At 27.0% G+C, this 12,010-nt stretch overlaps 1 protein-coding gene across 1 annotated transcript in view; it reads left to right on the top strand.

Moving 5' to 3' along the window:
- LOC107444705 (telomerase-binding protein EST1A) overlaps window positions 1–11,489 on the top strand; it is a 32,537-nt gene extending 21,048 nt beyond the window's left edge. The window contains 6 exon segments of the mRNA XM_071180301.1: window positions 2,088–2,252; window positions 4,122–4,283; window positions 5,290–5,443; window positions 6,452–6,651; window positions 7,986–8,067; window positions 9,710–11,489. Of these exon segments, the coding sequence (XP_071036402.1) occupies window positions 2,088–2,252; window positions 4,122–4,283; window positions 5,290–5,443; window positions 6,452–6,651; window positions 7,986–8,067; window positions 9,710–9,837 (891 nt within the window). The 3' untranslated portion in view covers window positions 9,838–11,489.
- The last annotated feature ends 521 nt before the right edge of the window (window positions 11,490–12,010 follow it).

Raw genomic sequence — 12,010 nt, 5'->3', positions numbered from 1 at the left:
TTCCTCTATGGAAAAAGAGTATTTTTCATTTTTCTTGCTTGAAGTTTTATTTTTCCATGTGACAGCTTTAATTCTTACTGTATTTTTCATAAATTTTAATTTAAATTTCTCGCAATACTTTACAATTGTAAGTGGTTGAAATTTACTATTTGTAGATTTGCATTAATTATAATTACAAAGCTTGATCAGTACTTCTAAAATTTAAGGCCATTAGTTAAGGATGCATTTTATTTGATTGAATTTTTTTCTGTGAAATTTTTATTATTTATTCAGGATTTTTGTATTTTCTCATTTATTAACTATCAAAAGTGTGTAATTCAAAACAAAGTTATTTAAGTAAGAACAGTAATTGTAATTTCTAGATTTCATTTAATCGATATTTTTCTTATTGTGCTTAAAAAAATTTTATTTTATTTTTGTAATATTTAATTTTTATGTTTAATAGTTCCTGCTGAAAATTTAGTTTTTCAATACCAGTTTAAGTGCAGGATCAAATTTATCAGTGTCTTTTGTCTCAGCTCTTTTGAGTTATACTTACAGGGTTCCCGCGGCCTTGAAACAACCTTGAAAAGTACTTGAATTTTATTTTGATTTTCAAGGGCCCCTAGAAGTACTTGAAAATGATAATAAATCCTTGAAAAATTAAAAATTACCTTGAAAAGTATCGAAAACTCAGGAAAACAGATCTATTTCTGTGTTTAACTTTTGACGCGCGTAAGTGTGAGAGAACGACTTTCCCTCCTATCTGATGACATGTACTGTTTGAATTTAGGATTTTATGTATGTTCGGCTGATTTTAGGAATTTTAAATATTGGGAACTGCCCCAGATTCTGACAAAATCTCTATTCTTATTCAGGCGATTTTAATATCAATCATCGATCTTCATATTAAACTGATTTAAGTGGAACTGAAAGTGGTCAAAATTTCAAAATTATATTTAAGAACAATTTAAATTTCACTGTCTAAATGCTTCTGCCACTTTAAATATTAAATAAAAGTCTCCCGGCAGAGTTGTTTTTAAATATCTAATTGATATCACTGTTTTATATAGAACATCCCCGTCCTCTGCCCGAATCTTTGCTTATTCAGAGGTTGTATACCTAGCTTAAAATAGGCCTTATGCAAAATTCAAGTCCAACGTTTTTATTCATCATGAATTTTATTCTTGACTTGATGCCAATCACCCTTGCTTTTTTTTATACTTGGATCACTTTCCGAAATCAAGAGAGAGAGCAATGGAAGTCTTATTTTTCAGTGCTGCTATTATCGTCTGACATCTATTGTCAACTAACTATTATCGTCAAAACATTTTAGTTTAAAATGTTACATTTTAGTCCATCTTTTACTGAAATTTAAGTCATTGAGAATTTTATAATAAGTCTTAAAAAGTCCTTGAAAAGTACTTGAATTTTATTTTTAAAGTAGAGCATGAACCCTGTACTTAATAAATATTTTACAGTAGAAGTTCAATCCAAATACTGTGAGAATTTTTAGATGATTGAATTTGAGAATTTCTTTCATTTAAAAATATTTATACTTAATAAACTTGTTGTTATAAACAAATGTTTTCAGCATTATTAGAATTTAATCTTGTGTATTGTTTTTTAAAAATTTTTATTTTAATTTTTTCTTATTTTCATGTACAAGCCCAAGTAATTCATAATTAATGCTTGTGTCCTAATAATTTTTTTTTTAAAATCAGCACTGATAAGCTAATTTCATTTTTTTTTATAATATAAATTTTTGCAAATTTGCTAAATTTAAAATTTTTTTTTTAAATATATTTTTACTTAAACATTACCTGATAATATTTCTTCTTATTTAATATTTTTTCTTGTGTTTATGTGCAAGTAAATTATGTAAGTAATTGTAAAATTAACAAACGAAATTTTAGGTTATTGATTAATCTTGATTCATACATTTATTGCACATGAGAATTTATTTTTTTAAACTCTAAATGACTCTTCCTAATTTTTTTTTTTAATTTCCAAGTGTAAGATTAGAGTAATTTGGTGCACTTTTTTTTTTTTTTTTTTTTTTTTTTTTTTTTTTTTTTTTTAATGAATAGTTTGTTTTTATGTTTTAGGATAAAGCTAGGCACTGTTTAAGAATAAGCAAAATACAGTTTTTTGGGGATTATTTGTGTGGAGTGTCTCCTCCTTATTTAGAATTTGATGTTGGAGCTAAATGTTTTGTAGCTTTACTTGAGAACTTATCTTATGAAGAAACTTATGAACGGAGTGTTTTACTGGTGAGTTACTGTGCTATATTTTTTACATAACATGACCGAATTTCAGTGTAGTAGAATCTAATTTGCTCAAACTTTTGAACTATTGGTTTCTTCCAAAAGTTTATACAAATATATACATTATCTAGTGTTATAGAATCAGCATGAATTTTCAGATTACGAAGTTCTGAAATGCTATTTAAGGAGAAAATGTGAGCTGCTTTTCCCCATTGTTTAATTCTTGCCAATAGGGTGAGATGGTATTGTTTTGTGAAAAAATCTCAATGATTTCAAGATGAAATGTGATTTTAAAGAGCATCATTTTTCTTAAATATTATTTGTGAATTAATTTTTGCGTTTTTGAAGAAATATTTATAAGAATATAAGAAATATAAGAAGAAATATTTTATTTAAAAGATATTTTTATCTAAGGTAAATGTAATAGAAATGTATTGTCAATCAGTTCTTTAGTTTTTTTTCATCTATAAGTTTATTTATTAAAAAGATATTTTTAAAATATATAACCCATCCTTTAAGTAATTTTTAAAATTAAATTTTGCTTTATTCATATCTAAATATATTTTTAGGTTGATTAAATCGCAAATATATTTATGTAGCTAAGCCTATATACAGGGTTGCCACTCTACAGGAAGAACAGGGAAAACCTAGAAAATACAGGGAATTTAAAAGTCACCTAAAATAACAGGGAAAATGCAGGGAATTTTGATTTTTTTTTCTTTACAAACTGGGAAAATACAGAGAATTTTGTTTATTATTTTTTGTCTTTTAAAAAATGGTGACCATTCAAAGCATTATCTATGGGATATTTAACCATGATATTTCAGCTATACTAAACTGTTTCATTTACTATAGCAATTAATTTGCTGTTGCTGTTAATTTGCAGCTGTTTTTCCAGCAATTAAAACTAATACATGTAGTTAGCCCAATGTAGTTCACACAAGAGTACAGTAATTGTTGTTTCCTCTTAATATATTGCGTATAATATGTACAGGGAAAACACAGGGAATTTTTTTTCCAGATTTGATTGGCAACCCTGATATACTTTAAGATTATATACCCTGATATACTTTATCTTATCAGGTAATTAGATACCTGATAGGATAACGTTTGGTTCACGAAAGAGAGCGAAGCTAAGAATGATTAACAAAATATTTTCCTTTTTCTTCATTGGAAGGGAGAGAAAACTTATTTTTCACAAACATGGAGAAACAGTGTATCAAATATTCTTTTGTCAATTGTGTTGTAAATGAGAGAAGAATCCTGTTATTTTTTATCATCTAAATTTGAAATATCCAAGAATCTATTAATTTTATAATTTAAACATGTTGGTGAGAATTCACAAATAAGTACGTTTCTCATATTATTTTGCAAAAAAAAATGGAAAATCTTGTCCTAAAAAAATAAGAAACACTCTGTTTTTAAGGAAAATGTGTGAATTTTATGATGAAAAATAAAATTAAAATCTAGTATAATTTGCTTTAAGGTAATGAGTTTTAATGTGCAGGAATATCATAAAAATCACCAAACATTGATTTTTAGCTTTTAAATTATGGCTTTTAGGATTTCAGAAAATCACTCTTTACACCCACTGCCAGAATTTCAGGATCGTGGCGCTTGGCGATTCTGGAGTTATAAGAAAGATAACTCCGAGATTGATCATACTTAGGTGGATACAAATATTCTTCCTTTCATTATTAAAGATATTTGTTGGATAATAAAGAATTTCATCCTTTTGAAATCTTCATGCATTACGTGCATTCAATTCAAAACTTTTTTAAATGGAATGATTTGGAAAAATATAAATTTGTAACTTATGTTAAATATTTTTTAAAAATTATTTTATTAGCTATGTAATGCAAATTTAAATTTTAGTCCTCAGAGGATTCATTTAGAGAAGAGCATTTGAATGATAAATTGCAAGAGGACTCAATTAGTAGAACATCAGTCAGCAATGAGCTTTCAGATCTCTGGTCTCGCAAGGAAGCACTCAGCAAAGCTAGGGAAGAGCAACAAAAATACCAAGCTCGGGTTCAAGTAAGTTTCAAGATTTTATTTAGTANTGATTCACAAAATATTTTCCTTTTTCTTCATTGGAAGGGAGAGAAAACTTATTTTTCGCAAACATGGAGAAACAGTGTAGCTAATATTCTTTTGTCAATTGTGTTGTAAATGAAAGAAGAATCCTTTTATTTTTTATCATCTAAATTTTAAATATCCAAGAATCTATTAATTTTATAATTTAAATATGTTTTTGAGAATTCAGGAATAAGTACGTTTCTCATATTATTTTGCCAAAAGAATTGAAAAATCTGTCCTAAAAAAATATGAGAGAGGATATAGGAAAATTTGTGAATTTTCTGATGAAAAATAAAATAAAATTCTAGTATGATTTGATTAAACATAATGAGTTTCAATGTGCAGGAATATCATAAAAGTCACCAAACATTGATTTTTAACATTTAAATTATGGCTATCAGGATTTCAGAAAATCACTCTTTACACCTACTGCCAGAATTTCAGGATCGTGGCACTTGGGGATTCTATAAGAAAGGTAACTCTGAGATTGATCATATCTAGGTGGATACAAGTATTTTTCCTTTCATTATTAAAGATATTTGTTCGATAATAAAGAACTTCATCCTTTTGAAATCTTCATACATTACCTGCATTCTATTTAAAATTTTTTTAAATGGAATGATTTGGAAGAAAGAATATAAATTTGTAACTTATGTTAAATATTTTTTAAAAATTATTTTATTAGCTATGTAATGCAAATTTAAATTTTAGTCCTCAGAGGATTCATTTAGAGAAGAGCATTTGAATGATAAATTGCAAGAGGACTCAATTAGTAGAACATCAGTCAGCAATGAGCTTTCAGATCTCTGGTCTCGCAAGGAAGCACTCAGCAAAGCTAGGGAAGAGCAACAAAAATACCAAGCTCGGGTTCAAGTAAGTTTCAAGATTTTATTTAGCAAATTATATCATTAAGTGTCTTGATGGGTATTATATTACAATCTGTTACCTTTCTGATTTATTTCAGGCTGTATTGCACAAGCACCAGTGTCAGCGTCCTATTGTTCTTAAAATTAAACCTAGATACCTGGTTCCTGATACAAATTGCTTCATCGACCATCTCAAGCTCTTTAAAAATATTTTGGCTTCTACTGATTTTCATTTAATTATTCCTTTAGTTGGTAAGATTTTATTGCATTGTGTTATATTTGAAGGCCTTATTAAAGTAGTGGCCCAACTCCACTTATTAAATAATAGAATTAGCCCTATTTTCATTTCATTTTTCATCAAACTTATTTTTACTAGTACTAAATTGAGCACACCACAAATCGGACAGTATACAGATTAAAAATAGTACACTTATTATTTGAAAGGGCTGTATCTTAAAATGGGCGAAAGTGGAGATGTCCCCATTATTCAAATAGGGTCTTCATTTAATTTATGTTGGAAATATGTTGTTTTAATCTGTATTATATAAGGTGCTGAAATATTCTAAAAGTCATGCTTTGTTTGTTTAAAACTTAATCAAATATGAATGATTTTAATCAAAGACTGAATTGATTAAACTTTGTTTTCAGTGCAAAAGAACAATTTCAGAACTGTGTCGGGAAAATAAGTTTTAAAAATATTGAAGAGAACAACAACAACAAAAAAAAAAGATTTTTTTTTTAATGTTGATTGTTTTTGTTGAATGTTGATTGTTTAATGTTGATTGTTGATCTAATTTGAGAACTTATGAAACTCAATTCTGTTTCTTCTTCTTCTTTTTTTTTTTTTTTAAAACTAAAATATTAAGTTTAGCCTGAGTAAATCGGCCACTGTTTTTTAAAAAAAATTTTTTTATCATGGAATTCTTATGTATGTCACGTTATTCATATATTTTTTATGTACAGAAGTGACTACAAATGTAATTAATTTTTTTAAACATGAATTTAAAGTTGTTTTTTTTCTCAATCAGATGCTTCCAGTATATCTGTTTGCGATTTAACAATACACTCATTTTAACATTTTAAAATTTATTTTGTTATATGTATTTTCAAATCTAATTGTTTCAAAAGCCCTTAATAGTTTTCCCATATGGTCAATTGACGGAGATGTTTAGGTTAGCTTTTTCTTAATTCCATTACAAATTCAATGAAATAATGTATAACATTATGATATAGAAAATAAAGTTCATTTTTTTTTTATAGTGATCAATGAACTGGATGGTTTGGCCAGAGGTTCAAGAGGTAGTGAACATTCCAGTCGTGTGACAGCTCTTTCTCGGGAAACTATTCTTTTCCTTGAACAACAATTTGCCTCTAGGCATCCTCATCTGAGAGCAATTACTTCAAAGGGATCCATATTAGACACCATCAGTTTCAGAAGTGAAGAGATGGGTCAAAACAAGGTAAGCAAAACAAATAGCTTCATATGAATCTGAAATAAATGTTTGTTTATCAAATGTATAATCAAATTTTTTTTTTTAGTTCATGCTTACATTATTCAGGGATGAGATTCTTCCGCGGATTCGCGGATTTTTGCACAAGTTAAAATATTTTTTGAGGAATTTAATTTTCCGCGGAGAGAAATTATTGAAGTCCTCTTTCCTCCCTCTGAAGTTTCTCTAAAAATCATTTCCTTGGGATAAAACTGGTTGACCTTTATACAGGGATGAGATTTTTTTTGCTTTTGTCTCTCGAATTTCAGCCTTTTTATCAAAAACTCAGATTCTCAAAAAGTTTCGTTTTTTTATTTATTTATTTATAAATATCCCGTTTTTTTAAAAAAAAAAACATCCAGTCGTTGAAGTCAAATTATAATATTTATTTACGATTTTCAAAGAAAAACAGAAAATTCAAACTACGTCCTAGCTGCTAATCCTTCCGCATGTTTACTTATATTAGCTATTTTCTCCGATTTCACGCACAGAAAATAAGATTTTCCGTATTTTTTATCCGTCGGCGGGATAGCTCGTATCTTCGTAATTTAGACGTTGCTGCTTCTTGTATTCTGGTGAGAAAGCAAACAAAAAAAGCGNATTTTTGTCTAAAGATTCATACATATTGTTTCAATATTGGTATGGAAAAATACATACTCAAGTTTAAATAATTATTTTGTTAATAATAACAAGCTAAGTCTAAAAAGTGTTAAAATAATGGTCCTAAATTGGATTGATGGTTTAAAAAAAATTATCAAAGAAAAGTAACTGAAGTGTTTTTTGATTTTTTAAAATTATTCTTGCAGCAATTTCATGCGACAAGTCTTAAATTTTTCTCCTTGAATTTCTAGTTTTTGTTCAAAAATTTTCCACGGGATATTCCACCTATTAATGAAGGAAAAATAATTAAGAAACACATTACAAGCTGTCACATTATGACAAGTGATTGTAGTTGATAACAGATATTTCAAAACTGTTATGTGATTTTCAATCACTAAAAGCTTTCTATAGATTGTGGTGCAATTTTTATTCACACTCCTTTGAGTTACTTATTACAATCTACTGCATGGTTTAAAAAATTCTTTTTGAATTTAAATCAAAATTTTTTGAAATAAACATGCTGTGTAACATGAATTAATAACTTGGATTTTTTTTTTTGCCTTAAGTTTTTTGTCATAAATTTTTAAAGACTGTCAGTCTGATTTAGGATGCTGTATACATATTACTAATGTAAAGAGTCTTTACTTTTACTTTATTACTTACTTAACTTTATTATGTACTTTATTACTTTTGATTTTTTTTAGGGCACAAATGATGATCTCATTTTAACTTGTTGTTTGTTTTACTGCAAAGATAGAGCTGAAAATTTTATGCCTAAAAATCCAGGTATGCATTTAAAATATTTCCCAAGATTTGATTTAATTATCTCAAAGTAAAACTTATATTTCTTAACCCTCTAAAGATTCTGATTTGCTGAAAGTTTTTTTTTTTAATCTATTACTTACAAAATCATTTTGTAATGTCCTAACTTGTCTCTTTTCAATGGGTGAGGTTTCCTTTTGTTTCTTAGTTATGTAATCAGAAAATCTTTCTTTTTGTTGAAGTAATAGTATTTTGTTTTACTTTGTTTCTCATATTCAACTCACATATGCATCCTATGCATTGTGGGAATGCTGTATTCTTGTTACTGCCTCATAAAGTTTTGAATGGCATTCATTAAGATATCCAGACTTAGGTTTTTATTCTTATAAAATAAAAATAGTCAATTTATGAATATTTTTTTAAAACAAAATTTTAGAAAATTCAATATCCAACAGTAAATTGTCATGTTTAAGTTGATGTAGTAAAATTATAATTCATCTTTTTTATGACAAAATTTTTTCTCAATAAGTCCATTTACAGGCTTATTAGATATTTTTCATGTGTAGATCTATATATTTTTTCATCTATAGATAAGAAGGTTTTATCACTCTGCATGCTAATAATTTCTTCTGTAAAATTTTTATTAAATGATCTCTATAAAGTGTAGCTTGAGTTTAAAAAATGAACGTTTCCAAAAATTAGTTTTAGTGAGCATTCGGAGCTCTCTTTTATATCTCAAAAACAGATTCTGCTCACAATAAATTAAATGTGAACTGGACTTAAGACTTTGCAAAAAAGGAAATATGCTTCCATATCAATTCAATTATAATAAACTTATGTATTTCTTTCATAGCAATAAATTCCTGTTGTAAAATTTTTTTTATTACACTGTTTTCGTAAATAAAATTATTATTTAAAAAAAATTCAATCAATTACGTCAAATATTCAAGTACTAAGAGATTCATAGAGTGTATTTGTGTAATTTGTAATCAAAACAATAAATTCTTAAAGGTATTAAAATCAGAGTCCCCACGGGTCAGAGAGAACAGAGAAAACTTGTAGTTGTCAGAGAATGTTTTGAGTCTTAAAAAACAGGGAATAGTTAGAGAATGTTGAAATTTTTTTTCTTCAAAAGCCTGGAAAATTCTTACATCATCTGGAAAATAACCAGTCTCAGAGTTTTCAGTCACAGTAATCATTATTGAGATTAGAGTTAAATAATTGTAACATCCATTAGAATTATTTGTTGAAAAAATTTCACGTTTTAGTGTAACTTCCATACTTCCATCCTCATTCAGTGATATTTTTTTGCTCACAAAATTTGATATTACTAATAAAAATCAAAGTTTTCAGAGAAAAAATTGCATGGTATTACATATAATATGGCCTTGATTTTCATTAAATTCTCCTGATATACTTGGAAAAGTCAGATAATTTTTTTTCCTTCTGAAATTGAGTGGGAACCCCGTAAAAGCAGATGTTGAAATGAGTATATCAGCTTATAGCTTGCATAGAGAAACTAATAAAAAGTTACTCTAAAGATGAAGCAAAAGCTAAAAACAAAGCCAAAGACAAAAAGTCGACTTACATGTGATATAAATAAGGCGTGTTGAACCAAATTAGAATTTCATTACCAAACTCATCATATTGTGTAATTTTTTTTCAGATGATCCCATCACCTTGTTCCGGGAAGTAGTCTTATTGACAGATGACCGAAATCTGAGAGTAAAGGCCCTAGCCCATCATGTACCTGTTAGAGATCTTCTCTCTTTCCTTCAGTGGACTAACTCTTGAAGGAAACTAAAGATCACTGCCTCTCAAGAATAGTCTCCAAATACACGCTTTAAGGTGGTGTCAAGCTACAGTGGATGAAGCTGTTAAGGAAACCATCATTCTCCAAAGGATGTGACAATGTTGTCATTGAAAACCTAAGATCTTCTGAAAGCTGTACTAATAAATACAGTGTGCAGCAAAAGTCAAAAATAGATTTCTCAATGTAAACTGAATTCTTTTTTTTTAAATATAAATTATGAGAATTAACTTGTTATTCATAATTTAATGTGTTATGTAGCTATTCATTATAATAAGACTTGACTGAATGTTTTTCACCTGACAGTATTTTTTTTTTTAATAAAATATTATCTGGGATAGTATTTTTTGAGATGTGTGCCAAATTCAGAAATTTTGTGACTTCTATAATATTTGTGCTGCTTATGAATTTTTTTGCAGTTTGATTGTGAGAGAAAAAAATATTAAGTTTAATTTTTAATGTTTAAATTTATGTTTTCCTCAAAAATTTAATTTGTAGTATTCATTAAATACAAAAAAAATTTTTTTTCAATTAAGTTTTGTAATTATAAGAGTTATTAATGATTGAGAAAAGAAAAACCAATTTCTCACTATTACAATGCAGAACTATACTCTCAAAATTTTCCAGTGTTTCTTTACTTACAACTTGTTTTGCGTTTTTAAAAAATTACTTGATGTTGCAAAAATTTGTTAATAAAATTTCCATAATTTTACTCATTAAATATTATACTTTTTCTTGAAATTCGTTCAAGTTTTTCTTTTCATCTGTAAATTTTTGTCTAAAGAGCTTTGGTAATTTTTACCAATATTACCATTTGAATTAATTTCTTCCGGAAAGAAAAGTAAGGAGCTAAACAAAAAAATCATTAGCTTTTTGTTTTCTGTTAAATTCATTTAAAAAATAGAAATAAATTCCTCTTTAATTTTTAACTAATAAATCTTATAACATAAAAAATATTTTTAAAGGTTTAAATAAAAATAGAAAATCCTCTTTCAGAACTTTTAGTTTTATTTTAATGCTTAATCAGTTATGTCATTTTCATGCTAAACTTATTGTTGACTTAACCTAATTAGATAATATTCAAGTAAACTTCACTTATATATGACAAATTTTTACCCATTCATGAAACGTTTGGGAAAACACTTAATCTAAAATGGTTTTTACCAATCTAAAAAGGTTTTTACCATATAACACAATATTCGACACAATTTTTTAAAGATGGGTAACAATTTCAGTTTATTTCAAAGGTAAGATGGTTGCTAAATAATGTTACACAGAGACTTTTAAGTTCTCTATCTATGTGATGACATTGTGGCACTACCTACCAACTTATCACTGATTCACTTTTTGTTACCAAGACTTAAGTGTGAAAATTTTAAAGGTTCTCAGAGCAGCAGTCAAAATTTGAGAAACATTGATCTAACTAGAATAAATGAACTAAAGTATCATATACAGCAACGGTGTTTGCTAAATGAGAACAAAGTATAAATAAGTACAAAACTAAATCTAGTCTGCAATGATTTTAAAAATTGCTTTAGAATTATTCAACCAAATATAAGTAGTTTAAAAAAAAGTTAAGTTAGAAATTTGGTTCGACAAATGTCAATGTCTATTTTCTGCACTTTAATAGATTTCATTACATATATAGTTTTTATTGTAATTATTTTGTTTATTTTAAGATTAAGCATTTTAAGTATTAATAATGCTTATTTGTGTTAACCATTGTGGTACAGGGACCAAAAAAGAAAAAAAAAATTTAGTGTTTTTTTTAAATATGTAACTAATATTTTGTGGCTTAAAAAAAGTGGTTTCTTAAACTAAACCATATTTTAGTAAAACATAACTATTATTTTCCTGTTATTAAGACAATGTGCTGTGATTTAATTAAAGTATCTAATTATTGTACAACATGTAATTATTATAAACATTTTTGCACATACAAATAATCCAACTTCTTATTTTAATATTTATGAAAAATTTGGATTTGCTTTTTGTAAATTGTAAGACTAACAAAACACATTGTGCAACAAATTTGAATGTTTTTTCAGCCCTTTAGCTGAAACTATGTTATTTTGCTTAAACAAAAAAGTGCTTTGTCATTTTTCATTGTTTTTTTTTAATGATACTTGTTGGGTTGAACATTTGCTTAATTTAGGT

The sequence above is a fragment of the Parasteatoda tepidariorum genome, chromosome 4 (genome assembly GCF_043381705.1).
Source record: "Parasteatoda tepidariorum isolate YZ-2023 chromosome 4, CAS_Ptep_4.0, whole genome shotgun sequence".
NCBI lineage: Eukaryota > Metazoa > Arthropoda > Arachnida > Araneae > Theridiidae > Parasteatoda > Parasteatoda tepidariorum.
The sequence above is the reverse complement of the archived record's forward strand: the minus strand, read 5'-3'. Positions and strand labels throughout refer to the sequence as shown.